The sequence below is a fragment of the Trichophyton benhamiae genome, assembly GCF_000151125.1.
Source record: "Trichophyton benhamiae CBS 112371 chromosome Unknown Abenha-G-c-338d12.r1, whole genome shotgun sequence".
Taxonomy (NCBI): domain Eukaryota; kingdom Fungi; phylum Ascomycota; class Eurotiomycetes; order Onygenales; family Arthrodermataceae; genus Trichophyton; species Trichophyton benhamiae.
This window is the reverse complement of record NW_003315082.1, coordinates 49,708-66,433: the sequence shown is the minus strand read 5'-3', so window position 1 is coordinate 66,433 and position 16,726 is coordinate 49,708. Positions and strand designations below refer to the sequence as shown.

Here is a 16,726-nt window from a genome sequence, read left to right as displayed (position 1 = left end):
ATAGATATAGAAGAGCGATTAAAACTAAGCATCATCTTCGGAAGAATAGCAGCCTAGGGTATTTGTAGGTATGGTTATAATTCAAATAGCCGATCCTTTAAACCAGAAGATGGAAGACGAAGGGGATAGTCCACTAAACAAAGGAACAATGGAAAGAATCGAACAGCAGTAGCAACAAAACGGAGAAACCAACTGTCATTGAAGCGCAGACAAGTAGAAAGGTGGACAGATGAATAGTCAAAGCCCGCTAACTCCTAAATATACGGCATGCTAAGACGCTTGCATAGAGACGCTTGGCTGGCTAGACATGAAAGGTTCAGTGAGATTTCGTGTAGTCGTAAGAATGCGGTAGAGTTCCAAAATAGTTGGTATATGGTGTAAATAAGACATGAATATAAGAAAAAGACAAGGGGGAAAAAAGAAATGAGCAGAGAGACGTAAGAATCGTAGATCATGTCATTATTGGCATTTGCTTGCTCGTGCAGGTTGTTACTGTTCATTTTTTACGAAGGACGTGTGAAATCTCATTGATGGATTCCATGAACATGACGGCGTCTACAGCATTGTTAGAGCCAGAACAGAAGAGTTAACAGAGTAGTTATCATACCTTCTGAAGAAGTAAAAGTTATAATATGCTCTCCTCGCGCTGTAGTGGAGGGTTTATATTCATCCGAGTTGATGAAGACGGTAGGTTGTAGTTCAGTGAGGTAAATCACCTCCTGTTCGACATGTCGCATCCACGAACGAGGCCGCTTCACGTACTGATGTATAAAAGCAGTCCATACCGGAACACTAGTCATAATCAGAATACGCAAGAGGACATTGATGTAGTGGTTTTATGTCAGGGCGACTTACTGTTTTAGTTCGCCGTGCAGAACGGTTGCATGCAGTCGGACGGCTCTTGTGCTAGTGTCAACGTATATGTGTAAAGCGTGGATATAATGGTTATCTATTGTCTCGCTGCATGGTTATACAGCGTTAGTATGGGTTGTATGAGGAGAAGTGAGCAGTTGACCATACCCTGAGAAAACAAGCTCTTCGCCGTCCAATTGGTAATCCTTGATACGGGAAACGGGGTCGGACGAGTCCTGACCACGTAAAGCGATGAATGTGCAGAAGAACAATACCATGTCTGTGGGCATAGGTTAGCATAAGTCGTTAAATCAATGGCTTAATAACGGGAAAGGGGCGTACACTCGAGGGTGCTGAATTGTAGATTCGCCCACGCGACACGGTCTTCCTCACCACTGGACGGGTGGCAAAGCATAAGGCACGATCCCTCCCGGTGGATAAGCAGCGATGTAATGACGGTGCTGCTGTACGCCGTCCGCTTGTCAGACTTGACTTTACACAGGACTCTCACTCGGTGATCCCTGTCGCGCAGAAAAAAGGAAAACGTGACCTGTGGTCTGCCGGGAAATTTCCTATGAGCATTGCTCTATGTGAGTTTAAACCATTCTGTGAGTTGTGCAGTTGCGGATTGGAAGGTGATGGCCTACAGCTGTAGCAGTTCGATGTATCCTTTATCCAAGTGAGCCTTCACCTCAGGCATGTTTTCACCGTAACACTTCGTCCTGGTCGAGGGGGCATTAGTGAAAGGGTACTTATGAAAATGAAAGCAGCGGGATTAAATAAGTAGTAGCCTTACATATCTCCCGTGGACCGTAAGGGGGTTGAGGTAGTGACAGAGCTGTAGACTTTCATCGCCCAGTGTTTAAAAGAGTTGGAGGTCAATGACATGGTATCACTACTTGAGTCAATGGGGGACTTGGGACTAGTCGGGTTGGACCAGTGGATGGAATCACGATGTTCCTTTCTGTTCGGTCTCTGCCGCTCAAAGGAACCAGCCTTTTTCATTGACGATTTCCGCTTTGGCGGCTCAGGTGCCCTTGGAGGATCTAAGATATGCTCTAATGAATCATCGGGGCTTACTGCGCGAGGCATGGCAACTGGAGTAACACCTGGTACCCCTGGAGCAGGAGGCGGTGGTGGAGGAGGGGGCGGCGGAGGTACGGGAGGCACAGCAGCGGATATGTGGGGATGGTGAGGATGGTGATGAAATGGTGGCTGTTGTGGAAATTGCCCTGGCATCTGATGCTGTTGTTGGTGATGATGATGTTGCTGGTGTTGTTTCTGGACTTCCTGCTGGGCCTGGATAGCAACCTGCCTGTCCTGGATTACACGCAGCGTAGTAATGGCTGCTCGACAGCTAGCTAGCATAACCTCGTCCGCCACCTCTCTATACAAGAATAAGTATATAATTACACATTTAAATTGTACAAATATAGTAAATTAAATAAAGTAAAGTAAATAACTTACCCTTGCGCAATGGCCGACATCTCCTCGAGCATCTGCTTATAATACTTCAACCGGAGGTGCAACGAATAACCAGCCTGGGTATAAAAATAATGCCACAATCCATCCCAAGTCCGCTTATGCAGCGCAGCGATCGTGTCCGCTATCGGCGTCCCCGCCGCCGTCGCAGCCGCATTGTGCAAGTTAGTTATATGGATGGCTTGGTTCATCCGACTCAACGAATCGTAGATATCCCGCAGCGTCTGCCTCAGACTAGCACGCACCACGAGCTCCAAGTCAGTAGCTATATGGGTGAAGTTCTGCCGGCGAGAGGGAGACTTGTGCGAGCCATCCAGGGAGCGGAGACTAGCGCCGATGGCGTAGAGTTCCGCTACGACGGCGGAGATGTCCACCGAGGCAGTTGGGACATGGGGGAGGAAGCTGAAGACTCCCCGGGCGATGTCCTCGCATGACTTTGCTATGTCGAGAAGATTCATTTTGGGTATTATTGGTTGGGCATGCTAGCCCTGAAGCATATTCTGTACCAAGTTATCCCAAGCGGGGGGGTAGAATATTTTGTGGGAGTATATAGAAATAAATATATATGTATGTAGCTGTCGACAATGGCTCTTGCTAGAGAGGATGGCGAGAGAAAGTCAAGAGAGAGTGCTTTGTATCAAGTAAAAAGGTGCATCACACCGCCGTACGGTTGTCAAGGGTATATATTCCACTAGTCAGCTAAGACCCTCCCAGGGCAGCAGCCCACGGCCCTTTATAAACACACAAAACTTAATCACCACCGGGGTCTCGCCCTCGCCCTTGTCATATCGTCAGGCTCTCGCCAGCGCCTTCAGGGGGTATCCAGCTGTCATGTCTGTCTGTCTGTCTGTCTGTCTGTATGGCCGGCCTGACAAGTGAGAGTTGCTGCGTGCTGGCCGTTGAGCCGCAGACGAGAAAAGACGAAGTCGCCTTGACTGCCCAAAACGGCGATCACATGGTCAAGGCTGCAGGTGTGAGTTGTCAGCTTAGTCATGTTAGTCACGTGGAAGTCGACGTGTTAAAACTTCCTTGTTGCCCTAATTTCTCGCCTTTTTTCCTTCTTTTTCCCTCCTTCGCTCGATGCTGGCGAGGAGCCGACGACGACTTGAACAAGAGACGGGGGCTGATGTTGACGTTGACGCCGACGTTCATTTGCAATTTTTTCCTTTCTGGCAGTCAGTGATGATAAGGCTGGACGATAAGACGGACAGAGAAACCCCAGAGAAAATACGTGATACAATTCGTGAGCGAGTTACAAGAAAAGCACAACCTTTCTTCCCCCCTTACTACTTGTCCATAAAATGGCGTGGAAATAAGAACGGCGGAGAGAGAGAAGCGAAGAAGTCAAAAACATCGACGGCGAGCCGATGTCTGGAGAAAGAAAAGAAAAGAAGCAGTCAAGGTAAGGGGGGAACACTCAAGGTGGGATGATGAAAATACATAATAGAGCTTTGGAACCATGAAACCCCCATCGATACCGTCCGTCCCAGAAGAAAAGCCGTTTGAATGAAAGAGAAAAGAGGAAAGAGGAAAGTGACGAAAGGGAGACAACCTTGACGAGCGAGACAAGAGAGCAATTAAACGGTATAACAGATACAGACGACGTAACCAGCAAAGCGAGCAATCACCAGCAAATACAGGAGAGAAGACATGGTCTTTTAAGAGCAACTATGCAGAATGTTGCCTTTTTTTCACCTTCATGTCTGGTTTCTCTTCTCGTTTTAAGAGGATTCTTCATCATCCTGGCGGCTCTGGTTTATGTTAGTCTGGTTATGCTGGGCGAGGGGAGAAGGAAAAAAATAGAAAAGGACTTACGTTGTATGCGGCCTTCTCGTCTTCGTATCTCTGTTTGTCGGTGGCAGCCTTCTCCTCGTAGGGGACTCGCTGCTTGTCGCTCAGGGCCTTCCATCGCTCTCCGAGGACCTTGCCAACTTGGCCTACACGGACAAGTTAGTCTCTTTTCTGTTTCCTTATATATCTCTCTCTTGATGAAAACAAGAGAAAAAAATGACGACCTACCAAAGGTGATGTTTGGGTTCTCCTCACGGACAGCAGCACGCTGCTCATTGGCGAAGATCATGTAGGCAGAGAGACCGCGCTTTGGGGCATTGGGGTCTACCGTCCACCTGTTAGCCATTTGCCTGGGGGCCAGAGTGAGAGAGAATGAACTTACCCTTCTTCTTCTTCTCGACACCGCGCTTGGTCTTGCGGGTGGTCTTCTCCTTAGGCATCTTGACTGTTTTAGTCTTTATATTGGTGACTTGAGAGTTTGGAGTGGAAGGCGTCTTTGTTAGCCGGGACGTCGAGTCTGTGTGGAGGGTGATGCGCGCTAGGTTGGAAGGAGAAAGAGAGAGAGAGGGAGAGGGAGAAAAAAGAGAGGGAAGAGGGAAGAGGGAAAAAGCTCCAGGCCAAGTCGCGTCCGAAGCACGTCCAAACCACAGTGAAAACGAGCTCGAGAAAACGACAGCAGCGATGGAAAGGAGGATGCGACGTGTTTTACACCATCAGACGCGCTGTTTGAGCGTGTAGTCAAGCAGCAGCGAACTGGCTGGCTGCGGTGGTGGTGAAAAAACACGTAGAGCAAGGCCCGAAGAGAGAACAAAAAAAAAAAAAAGGGCGACCACTGAAAAGTAATAATAATAATAAAAAAAACAGAAGGTGAAAAAGAGACGTTGACGAGACTGATCCAGAGGAATAAACAGAGCAGCAGAGCTTTGCGACGACGGAATTGCGTGCAGGCAGGAGTCTGGTGCTTTGGTATAGATCTATATAGATCGTAGAGCGAGCGAGCGAGCAAGCAAGAACGAGAAGCAGAGAAACGGGCTGGAGATGGAGGGCGAGAGAGTCGCAGAAGATGGCAGAAGAGCAGCAAGCTTACCTGGAGCGTCCTCTGGTGCTGGACGTTGAGTATAGTTGAGGTGTGCGAGTGTATATAAAAAGCGTGGTGGGAAGCGCAGTTAGTATGGGCGAGCCTTTTTTGGTGGTGGTTTTTGTATGGGAGGGAGTTTTGGTGAGAAGAGGTGAGAGGTGAGCGAGAGGTGAGGGAGAGAGAGAGAGAGAGGAGAGAGAGTGAGTGAGCGAGCGAGCGAGAGGTGGGCGAGGGCGAAAGGGCAGGGAAAAGGCGAAGGGCGGGTGGGCGGGCGGCCTGGGCTGGCTTGCTTGCGGCCTGGCCTGCCTGCGTCTTACCTGACGCTTACCTGACGCTTACCAGGCTGTTACCAGGCTGTTACCAGGCTGTTACCACTGTTACCACGCTGCGACGCTCGCTGCGACGGCAGGGAGAGAGGTACGGTACGGTCAGGTAAGGGAAAGGCTAGCAGGCAGGAAGCAGGAAGCGAGGCCAGGGAAGGAAGGCAGGTTACGGTACTGTCAGGTAAGGTAAGATACGGCAGCTTCACATGCACCTTGGCGGGCAGCGGCGCGCAGAGCCAGCGTAAGGGGCTGTTTGTTACCGCAGGGTACAGCTGGGTTACAGCGAGTCGCAGCCTGCGCCGTCTGGGGGCAACTGGACGAGGCTTGTAATGAGGAAAGATAAAGAAAAAAAAAAAAAAAAAACAAGGGCGTATTGTCCTTCCCATAGTTACAGTACGGGGACCAAGTACCTCTTGCGGAGTTCCTCTTGGGTGGTACATCCCGCTTCGCTGAGACAGCCCGTACCAGAGATACAGGCCCTTACCGAGGATAACAGGTTACAGGATACAGATAGTACGGGAGGGTTGATGTGATGGATCAGGATCAGCTGTCCTTCTCGCGCTGCTTCGTACACTCTCGACCTCCCATCACCATCACATCACGCAGCCATGTCCGGCCTGGGTTGGCCTGCCTCGTTTCGAAACGCCGGCCCAGCCCCGATCGCCCGCAGTAGTCAGGTCAGGCAGGCCGGGGGTCGGGGGTCGGGGGGGGGTTCGGGGGGGTCCCTCTGGCCGCTGTGTCCTGTAACTCGTCCACCGCACTCACACACACACACCACGCACACCATAACACACCATAACACACCATACATACACATACACACCTACTCTTACACCACATAGTGCGACTCTAACCTGCTGGGCCTTGCTCCCCCCTTCTTACACTTACTTGCCTTACCTAGCGTCCTGATACTCCATTATTACATCAAATACCGCACTAAGTAGCAGAGTCGATCCCGAGGTATGGAGCAGGAGAGGGTACCACCACAGGCCCTTGACCACGTAAGTCAAAAGAGCGCAGGCAGAGCGATAAATAAATTACCGCTCTTCCCTTCCGTTACGTGTTATGTAAGAGTCACGTGCTATCGTTGTTGATTGCTTATATCATCTCTCTACTCTGTGCTTCCTGTTTCAGTGGAAGGAAGGACTCGAAGCATGGTAGATACTATTGATTATTTTGAATTTGATAGCTGAAAAGAGAGGTAGCCTCGCTTGAAGTATCTCGGGAATAAGCCCGGCTGGCCAACGGTGTGTCCCTGAGACCGGCTACTTTTGACATCAAACTATGTCACGGTTGCCACAGGATGTACATACTTAGTTACATACTTGCGCGTAGTAATCTTGGTTAGATGAAAACTTACCAAGTCGATGGAGATGTGAGCTCTGTTTAGCTACATACATACACGCTTATCTTCTTTACTTACGAGATGTATGGATTAGTAAAACGCACTGTGTTATTGCTGGGTTATTTATAGGACATCAATAGTTTGATGACTAGCTAGCTGGGTGATTCATTATGACGCAACCCGTTTGGGACCATGCCCTCGGCATATCAACAAACAAAAAGCTGATAGAGATAGCTCCATCACATAGCTGGCCACATTATTAGTTATAATGTTGTCTGCCGAGGGAGATAGCTATGTGGTGACCTTCTCACTCGCAGTCGTTATCGCGTTTGCTGTCGTCTTGCTCAGTTGGTCATGCAGCACAACAGCCGACCAGATACCCACCGTCAACTCATACCCTTGGGACTGGGGTCAGAAGAAAGCTCACCAGCAATACCTCTTGAACTCTAGAAGCTTGATCCAGGAGGGTATCAGAAGAGTATACTGGCCATCTACCCGCTTCTAGAAAAACCCCATGGGCTGATCGAGAGTAGTTCAATGGGCCGTTTCGGATTATCACCGCCCTCGGGTCCAGAGTGATACTTCCGCCAACTTACACGGAATGGCTAAAGGGCTGTCTGGACCTGGACCATCAGGCCCTTGTTCATAATGTAAAACTCCAATTCCTCCAAGACAGCTAGAAAATGAGGGAAAAAAAAAATTGACGCTGACATGGTTCATCAAGGAATACTTTGGAGGATACCCGGGCATGGAAGGGATTGGGATGGTCACCGATCCCAGACGTATTGTTATCGACGTCACCAAAAAGAAACTCAACCAGAGTAGCCGTAAGTAGAAGTATCTTTTTCTTCTTCTTCTTGTGATCTGTGATAATTGGGCCAGGTGTCTTAACAAGCGAGATAGAATGCAAGTTGATGCAGGAACATATCAATGAGGCGTTAGGAGATATTTGGGGCAATAGTGAAGGTAAAAAAAGCCATTCCTTACATGTACAGTCAAAAAAACCCATCAAAACTTACCATTATCCAGACTGGCATTCCGTGGACTGGGGCCAGCATGCAGTCAGGTTCATCGCTCGAATGTCGTCTGCCGTCTTCTCGGGATCAGACCTCTCTCGAGACCCGGAATGGCAGAACCTCATCATAACATACACTATCAACACCTTCATAAGCGTCAGAGCACTTCGCTCATACCCTTCGTTCCTCCACCCTTTGGCCCGCTGGCTTCTCCCCGAATGCAGAAAATGTCAAGCTCAGGTCCGCGAGGCACGGAAGTTGCTGCATCCAATCATCCAGAACCGTACAGGGTCCGATGATACCTTCCAATGGCTTACGGATGTTGCTGCAGGTAGGCCGTTTGATCAAGCTGCGGCACAGTTGGCGTTTGCAGTTAGTGCTTTGCATACCACGACCGAGCTGCTTAAGCAGACCTTACTGGACATATGCATGCATCCGGACCTTGTACAGCCTATTCGGGATGAAGCGGAGGCGGTGAGCCAGCATGGATGGACGACTGCCGGGCTGTTCAAAATGCAGATCCTTGATAGTGTTATTAAGGAGAGTCAGCGTTTGAAGCCTGGCCTGCTAGGTAAGAAAAGTTTTTTATTTTCTTTGTTAGGGACTGCATTGTTTTAGGAGTATGATTCTAATGATTTACGATGCAGTCAACCTTGAACGTAAAGCTCTTCGCGATGTTGTTCTCCCCAATGGCATGAAGTTACCCAAGGGGACCAACGTTGCTGTCGATTCTTCCATTATGTGGGATCCGGAAATCTATCCAAACCCAACTGCCTACGATGGATATCGATTCCTTAGATTACGTCAAGCAGGAAATGCTGCCGCAGCCTTGGTATCCACCAGTCACGACCACATCGCATTTGGCATTGGGAAGCCGATTTGCCCTGGAAGATTCTTCGCTGCAAACGAGCTCAAAGTGGCATTGGCAAACATCTTACTAAACTACGATGTTGAAATAGCCGGAGAACGCAAGCCAAAAATCGTCGAAATGGGGTTTGAAATGTTATGTGATCCGGAGGCAAAGTTGATGGTCAAAAGGAGGCACCCGTAACTCTAAATGCCCGGCTTGTTATGTACAGACACCACTCTTATCTCAGTCTCTCAAGTACCTTTATCAAATCAGACATGACTCCCATGGCAGTAACAGCTCCGCCAGCTCCGCCACCCTGGACAATTAGAGGAAGTTTTCCGTATCGCTCAGTATAGAAACTGATAATGTTGTCACTGCCCTTGAGTCCTGCCATGGCACTATCCTTGTCAAAGCTTTGCAAGCCCACTTTGACAACCTTCTCAGGAACGTCAATGCTACCCACATACCGCAGTACCTTGCCGGATGCTTCCGCCTTTTGCTGAAGATCATCCATCTTCCCATCAAAGTCAGGCAGGAGACGCATAAACTCCTCAGTCCCTTTGGGCCCAGCTTCCAGTTTCGCAAGCTCACCTGGAATCAAGCTCTCAATGGGGAACGAGTCAGGGCTCTCAACTTCCAACCCAGCAATTCGAGCCAAGATGGTCAATTTACGCGCAACATCCATGCCGTTCAAGTCATCTCGGGGGTCAGGCTCAGTATATCCCAACTCCTTGGCCTTGCTGACAACCTCGCTCCATTTCTTCTTCTCACCTGCAGTCGAGGGGGAAGGTGAAGAAAACTGGTTGAACAGGAAGGACAGGGTCCCTGAAAAGACGCCTTCGATTCGAGTCACTTTGTCACCAGTGTTGACTAGGTCACGCAGGGTTGAAAGAACAGGCAGTCCGGCGCCCACGGTACTCTCATGGTAAACCAATGCATTGTTGGCAGCAGCAGTGGAGAATATATCCTTCCATAGCTGCAGGGAGGACGAGAACGCCTTCTTGTTTGGCGTGACGATACTGATGCCTTTGCTGGTGAAAATAGGGTAGGAATTGGCAATGGTAGGGTCAGAGGTGTTGTCAACTAGAATGGCTCGTCCTGGCACCCCTGAGAGGTATGTGGCTATCTGCTCTGGAGACCAGGCTTCAGACTTGGTAAACGAGCCGGAGGAGAAGGCTGACTGCCAGTCTGCCGGGGGGATGGCTTGGTATGAGGGAGCCGGGGAAGTGAGTGTCTGTGAGGACCGGGCAATGAGGACCAGGGATGGGGCATTTGGTAACTTGGATAGCTGTGAGAGAAAGTGGCTCCCCACGCCACCAACTCCTATATTCATACAGTTGTCAGGCAAGCTCGATTGAGCTGGATATTAAAAATATTTAGGTGCTTCTAAGGCCAACTTACCAACGACACCGATGTAGATTGCTTTGGCCGACATCATTGGTCTCAAAGGAGAGTTCTGTGTGCCTGTTGATATGGTAGATCAGCTACGCAAGAAATGACTGTTTCGTTGTTGTTTCCAGCTGCCAGTTTTCCCCTCGGAGGGGCTCGTGCTCCGATCCTCGGTGATGTGATCAAGATAAGATAAAAAGTCTCGGCAAACGCTTAGGTAATAAACTTTAATCGAGCTTCGGGCTTTTGGTCTTCGAACATTGAAATCTTGAAGCTCTCTTGCCGCAGCTATATCAATCTAGTGGTCATATATGTCTCTCGCTTGTATAGGACATTATCATGTCTTCTTCTCAGTCATTATACGGCATACGTCGACAGAAATCGGAAGCGACCAAGAAAGACCTCGTATCCTCTTCCACGCTTGCCTTCACCACCCACCTTTCCTCTCTAATAGCGAAGGAATCCAAAGCCTCTAGTCCTGGTGCCGAGAGTGCATCAGGATCGACCATTTCTCGTGGCCGAGCGAGGAAGTCCCAAAAGCCTGATATCTTCTCCGTGCATAATAAAGGCGCACAGAAACGAGCAGCAGCAGATTTATCCAGCGATAATGCGGCACTTCAGATCCATAAACGAGGCGAAGATATCGGCGAAGTTGACGATGCGGTTCTTAATCGGTCCAAGAGGAAAATGATAGAGAAGACCAAATTATATGAAGAACTACAGAAGGGAGAATACCTTGCTGAGGAAGATAGCGATAGTGACGAGGCTGGGCAACCCGACGACCGGTTCTCAGTTATACGGCGAGCGGATAAAAACAGCCTCGTTAACTTTGATAGGAAATGGGCAGAAAGTAGAGAATCAGAAATAGGTACCAAGGACGCGAGTGATGACGAAATTACGTTCGTTGAATACGAAGACGAATTTGGCCGGACAAGAACAGGTACAAAGGCAGAGGCGGCGGAAGCTCAACGGAACCGACAGCTCCAGCAGGAACGATCTAACATGGATGACGAAGAGGCTGAACGGAGCATGAAACCAAGCCGTGTCCCAGTGGCTGCCCGTCCATCTCGGCCTTCCAATATCATATATGGTTCAGCTATACAAGCAGCTGCATTCAACCCGGATGAAAATATAACTTCCCAGATGTCAAACCTTGCAAAGAAACGAGATAAAAGCCTTACACCGCCACCCGAAACCCACTATAATGCTGAAGGAGAAGTTAGAACCCGTGGAACGGGATTTTATGCGTTTTCGAATGATGAAGAAATACGAAAGAAGGAAATGGAAGAGCTTATGGCTTCCAGAAGCGAGACGACGATTGAAAGGGATCAAGCAGCTATGAAGAAAGAAGCGAGGGAGAAAGCAAAGCAAGAAAGAAGAAAGAAGATCGAAGAGTTGAGAGGTAAAAAGAGGGCCGATAAGTTTCTGGGCAGCCTGGACACTCTTCTGCCCTCTGGGGCTTCTTCTGAAGAGGCTGGCGGGAAATCAGCAGATTAAAGGAACGCCTTGGAAGTAGTTTTATTTTTCATTTATGATACCCAGAAATGCGCCAGTTTACATAATTAACGAGTTATGCCTGCATTGATATATTTTGGTATTCGATAATTCAGAGCACAGAGTACAAAATACCGGCTACTGCTGTGGCTTATGGCTTGTTACGATAGAGCTTCAAGGTATGTATAGTTTGTTAAAGTTGTTGTATATTAAATATGTTTACCTCCCGAGATACCGCTCGTTATAAAGACGGAAGAATAGCCTAAATGTGAATGCTTTGCTGTGGCCGGATTGGCTTTCTTGCTAGATACCGCGCAACGCAAGGGCTAGTACCTTGGGACAATGAAGATCGTCGCTCAAAAGTGCAAACAAAAATTTCGAAGTATTTCAAAAACGCCCTCTGGATGCCACTCTGAACAGATATGAGCAACCATGCAAAGCATACAGATCTACCTGGCTGCCATGGACCTACCCGTGGAGAGATAGCGTAAGTGTAGATACTGTGATCAAACGCATAGACAGTATTCTTAGATACTTATTATCAAATAAGATGCTCGCATTAAGATGAGGGACAAATAAAAATCAAGTATAGGAAAACAGCCAGTAGAGAACAGCCAGTAAGAAATACAATAAATTCAACATATTCTTTCAACACTCCAAAAGGGTACGATAGATGCAATAGTAAGAATCAAGAGGGCGGGTATCATCGTAAAGAGGTCCAAACACCAGGTGGATGTGAGATGCGCAAGACAGCTGTAAGTAAATGCATGGGGTAAAATGTCTATTGGTACATGCACGATGCATAAGTAGTCAGGATTAAAATGAAATCAAGGTGTTATAAATTTCAGGTCTGGGAAACGGTCAGCCGGTGATATTGTTCAAGGAATAGGAGAGCACTAACACCATATTGAGAATAAGGGAGTGTAGTGATGTAATTCCTAAGAGAAAGCATCTGATCGGTAATCGAGGGAAAACAGTCTCTCCCATGGCCTTTTCGAAGACGAGGACCTCGATGGCGACGAACTCGCACCAGAAATGAAACTAGGCTTAGATCTGACTGTGGCTGAAGGTGAACCAACTGCTGGGCTTGGGCTATGACCATCATTGACCTATGTTCCGCAAAGAAAGAATAATAATCAGTTTCCTGACGAAATGAACCGCCTTCCTCATGTAGAAGAAGAGGCTATTCTTATCTGTCTTCATTTATTTGAGGGATCCGATAGCAGATCTCTGCGAACCTCGTCAAATATCTGTGCCTCCTCCCTACGGCTCTCCGCACCTTGATCACCATCTGATGCCAGTACGGTTTCGCTTGTTGTTGCTGGCTGAAGCGTAGGTATAGCTGCCCCGTTTCTTGATGCCGAACTATTTCGTCTGCTGTCCAAGCTCTTTGATAGGGTTTTAGTAGCTCCCCCGCCATAAGTTGTTCGTTTTAACCGGATACTTCCCTTTGCATCCACATGTGCGGAAGCAACCGTACTCTTCCCGAGTCCCGGAGTGCTAGGAGCCCGTGGCTTCTCTTCTGATGCATCTAATAGATACCATCTCAGGCCATCCGAAAGCTCGAAAGGATTGTCATCTTCAATGGATGCACCGTCATTTCCTCCCGTTGAAAGACGGTCTTGGTTTGTCCCGTTCATGGATTTCGAAAGGTCAACTACCCTCTCCTGCACCTTTGTGATACGAGCCAGGAGCCAATCCCGCGTATGGAGTTTATGAGTCTCTTGCTCCCGAAGGAAATAGTGCGGTGCTCCCACGTTGAAAGCAGCCCATGACCGAATTTCTTGGTTGCGAGTGGGAAGGAAGAGCGCAAGATCCCCCTCTTTGAAAGATCGGTAAGCAATCTTATCATGGGCTTCACTTTGAGCACGGTGATATTTGTCTCGATATCCTCGGGCTTCCTTCTGCCATTTGCGGGCCAGAATTTCAATATCTTTGACCCTTTTAATCACTGCATCGCCGCAGGCGGATATATCCATCCGGTCGATGGCTGTCATGAACGAAGAAAATTGAGACGATTCATCATTCTCATTCCCTGCTTTGGCCCAGTGAACATGTTCTGGTGCTGTGATTGTGCCTACCAACGTTGAAGATGACATACTCTCCCCCACGGAGAGTCCATTCATTACCCTCGATGTTCGTTGAATTGCCATGGAGCCGTTTTGGGAAACGATTGTAAACCCGAGTTCTTCCAAGATACGAGATAGCTGTTCCACAAGCGCATGGGCTTTCACTGATATATCGCCAGCACGGACACCTCTGGCATCAAACCAAGAGCTGGAAGCTTTGCCATCGATATGAACATTTTCAGCTCTCTGTTTCCATTCTGAGAGTTCCGCAGAGACTGATGTCTTCTCTTCTTCCATGCGCTTTATCTGCTCATTTACGTCGAGGACGCGTTGTTCTGCTTCCATAACGCGCCTATCTGATGCCTGCGTTTTGCCCCTCTCAGAATCAAGCTCTGCCTTCAACGATTCTATTTCATTTTGCCCCGTCTTTAGCCTCTCGTTTACTCCTTCAAGCTCAGCTCTGACAACTTTAAGCTTGTTCTCAAGGTCAGATGCATTTGCTTTCTCCGAATCAAGCATTTCCCTGGTGGTCTTCGCATCTTGTTCTGATTGAGCAATCTTTTGTTTCATTTCGTCATTTTCCTCTCCCAGTCGTGCTAAGGCCTCATCAGAGCTCTTCGAATGAATAGCTAGACCTTCTACAACAACACAGAGGGCATCAACGAGTTCTCTGATATTATTCGGCGGCGCAGAGTTGGAAGCATTATGATATGCAGCTTGCAAACCTTGTACCAGGTCCTTTTGTTCCTTGTGAATTGATTGAATCTGTTCGCGGAGCTCCGTATTCTGGTCGGTCAACTCGGAAAGTCGAACTTGCGTAGTAGCATCTTCCTTGTCTTTCCCTCTTACTATCTCGAGTTCCCTGTAAAGTGACTCAATCTTTTCATCAAGCTCGTGTCTTTCATGGTCATGAGAGTCTAGGACCCTATCTAGTTCGTCTTCGAGCTCCTCAATCCTGGACTTGAATTTGGAGCTCTCTGACTCCAAGAACCTCCGCTCTTCTTCGAATTCGCGTTGCTTAGCTTCGAGATTCCTCATTAGATCCTTCTTGGTAAGCTCGGCTTCTTCGATTTTGTCGACATTAGACTGGCGTTCGAGGCTGGTTTCTCTTTGCATTTTAGTGATTGCATCACGTTCAACTGCGAGTTCAGCTTCCAGTGCAACGATGCGCTGTATCAGTGCCTTGTCATCCTGAGGTTGATTTGACGACATGCGTCTAGAGGACATGGAAGATCTTCTAGATGCATTTTCGAGACGAGCATTCTCTAACCGTGGAGAGGCTGGAGAAGTAGGTATATCGGGTCCAAATTGCCCACTAACAGGGCGAGAGATATGACTTTGACGATGAAGAAGATCCTCTAACCTACGGACTCGACTTTCTGAGCCTTTCAGCCTCTCCTCGACTTTGGACTTTTCCTCTTGAAGACTGCGAACAACGTCGTTGTCACGTAAAAGGAACGAGCTACGGCCCATTTCAAATAGGCTTCCCTGCTTGAAGGCTTTAGTCCTTCGCCTTTGTTGTCTGCTAGGGGTATCCAGTTCTTTAAATAGTTGCGTCAGTTCCTGAACAGCATCCTCCATGTCGGCTTTTTTCCCAATTAGATCAATATATTCCTCAATTTCTGCCCGAGAGACCTCTGGCCAGTCTGTGTCCTTTGCAGCCTGCATGTTAACTTCTACAGAGGGAGCATTATCGTCTGGCAAGTTAAGGAATTCACCCATGCGCTTGGCCCATTTTCTTCGTCTGCGTTGCTCTTCATCACGGAAAATAGCTAGTTTCTCTGCAATATCTCTCGAGTCAGTTTTTATCTTGTCAGTCCATTCATGGCGGCGAGTAGATTCGATCAGAATGGAACCGTAGATAGATGGCAGATGGTAAAAAAGGCACAACACGTCGAAAGAATCGGTTTCAACATTTAATTCTGCTATATCGGCCTGTACCTTCGCTAACCGCAATTCTATGGATGATATCTTTTGCATTTGTGCGGACGAATTCTTCATTGCTGTGCTGAGGCCCTGGGCGGTAGCATTCAGCATATCTCGCAAGCTGAGACTCAAGTCCATCATCCTCGGGAGGACCTTTTTGGTGTGCACTAGTGCTACTTTCGAAATGCTTGATATCGACCCTGGGTCATTCTGTAGTGATAATACAGATGTGTAATCTGCAGCAATCTTCTTAGCATGCTTTTCAATTTCCCCCAGGAGAGCTTGCTCTGGGATATTAGTGGAAGCATTAGATATGGCATTGCTTAATGATTCCGCTTGGGAGGAAATATCGCGGACTTCTTTCTCCAGATCACCAACACGTCGAGCAAAGCGTTGAGACTGTGAAGTGACATCTGACACCGCATTCTGCAATTCTTCCGCTTCGATATAGTCCTGCAACGTTCCTGTACGATAGTCCTTTGACTTCTTTGGTGCTGCACGTCGCAGAAACGTGAAATCGCTCTTAGCAGGTATTTCACCAAGGGTGCTGTAGGCTCGCTGCCAGTCTTTGAGCGCAGACCGTTGGTCTTTCATGAGATCATTGGCCCAATTGTGAGTATCTTGAAACTTGTGCTCCAAGTTTCCAACATGTGATTTCAGGTTCTCCAGGGCTACAGAAACACCACGCTGGATGACTCCTATCCGTATATTGTAATCGTCAACCGACTTGGCCATAGTGCTGCAATGCGCCGCAAGATTGAGTGCCCATGACCGACGGGCCATGAAAAGATCCTTCCATGATTGGAGGTTGTTTCGGTCGGCTAGGACATCAGGAGGGTCTTGAGATGTGAATAAGGGCGGTGACAGTTCTTCAGGTGTGCTACTGCTTGCTTGCTCGCTCACGTTCTGTCTATCGTATACAAAGATCTCGTTCTATTTCAGTTAGCAGGGACTCCTTTTAAACATGCAAAAACGGAGAAGAGAGGACTTACCTCTGTAGCTAGGCTCTGTGTCTTGACACTCTTGCCCTTTGCAGTCATCAATATCTGCCTCTGTACGGGAATCTGCGTATATCGAGATATCCATGAGCGCAGTGCATCTGGCCTAGATG

At 48.2% G+C, this 16,726-nt stretch overlaps 7 protein-coding genes across 7 annotated transcripts; 3 read left to right on the top strand and 4 right to left on the bottom strand.

Moving 5' to 3' along the window:
• Positions 1-1,644: 1,644 nt before the first annotated feature.
• ARB_02897 (uncharacterized protein) lies at positions 1,645-2,792 on the bottom strand (the record flags this gene model as incomplete). Its single annotated transcript, XM_003010812.1, has 2 exons — positions 1,645-2,239; positions 2,320-2,792. The coding sequence occupies 2 exons, from the start codon at positions 2,790-2,792 to the stop codon at positions 1,645-1,647; spliced, it is 1,068 nt and encodes a 355-aa protein (XP_003010858.1).
• Positions 2,793-3,414: 622 nt separating this feature from the next.
• Positions 3,415-3,765, top strand: ARB_02896 (uncharacterized protein; the record flags this gene model as incomplete). Its single annotated transcript, XM_003010811.1, has 1 exon — positions 3,415-3,765. The coding sequence occupies one exon, from the start codon at positions 3,415-3,417 to the stop codon at positions 3,763-3,765; it is 351 nt and encodes a 116-aa protein (XP_003010857.1).
• Positions 3,766-4,055: 290 nt separating this feature from the next.
• Positions 4,056-4,565, bottom strand: ARB_02895 (uncharacterized protein; the record flags this gene model as incomplete). Its single annotated transcript, XM_003010810.1, has 4 exons — positions 4,056-4,100; positions 4,150-4,271; positions 4,354-4,449; positions 4,508-4,565. The coding sequence occupies 4 exons, from the start codon at positions 4,563-4,565 to the stop codon at positions 4,056-4,058; spliced, it is 321 nt and encodes a 106-aa protein (XP_003010856.1).
• Positions 4,566-7,139: 2,574 nt separating this feature from the next.
• ARB_02894 (O-methylsterigmatocystin oxidoreductase, putative) lies at positions 7,140-8,915 on the top strand (the record flags this gene model as incomplete). Its single annotated transcript, XM_003010809.1, has 5 exons — positions 7,140-7,349; positions 7,548-7,698; positions 7,775-8,458; positions 8,535-8,880; positions 8,912-8,915. 5 exons carry the CDS (start codon positions 7,140-7,142, stop codon positions 8,913-8,915), a joined length of 1,395 nt encoding a protein of 464 aa, XP_003010855.1.
• Positions 8,916-8,975: 60 nt separating this feature from the next.
• On the bottom strand, positions 8,976-10,172 carry ARB_02893 (uncharacterized protein; the record flags this gene model as incomplete). The annotated part of the gene is made up of 2 exons (XM_003010808.1): positions 8,976-10,060; positions 10,139-10,172. 2 exons carry the CDS (start codon positions 10,170-10,172, stop codon positions 8,976-8,978), a joined length of 1,119 nt encoding a protein of 372 aa, XP_003010854.1.
• A 293-nt stretch (positions 10,173-10,465) lies between these two features.
• Positions 10,466-11,623, top strand: ARB_02892 (uncharacterized protein; the record flags this gene model as incomplete). Its single annotated transcript, XM_003010807.1, has 1 exon — positions 10,466-11,623. The coding sequence occupies one exon, from the start codon at positions 10,466-10,468 to the stop codon at positions 11,621-11,623; it is 1,158 nt and encodes a 385-aa protein (XP_003010853.1).
• An 858-nt stretch (positions 11,624-12,481) lies between these two features.
• On the bottom strand, positions 12,482-16,655 carry ARB_02891 (Taz1-interacting factor 1 (TAF1), putative; the record flags this gene model as incomplete). Its single annotated transcript, XM_003010806.1, has 3 exons — positions 12,482-12,661; positions 12,859-16,521; positions 16,608-16,655. 3 exons carry the CDS (start codon positions 16,653-16,655, stop codon positions 12,482-12,484), a joined length of 3,891 nt encoding a protein of 1,296 aa, XP_003010852.1.
• Between the last annotated feature and the right edge of the window lie 71 nt (positions 16,656-16,726).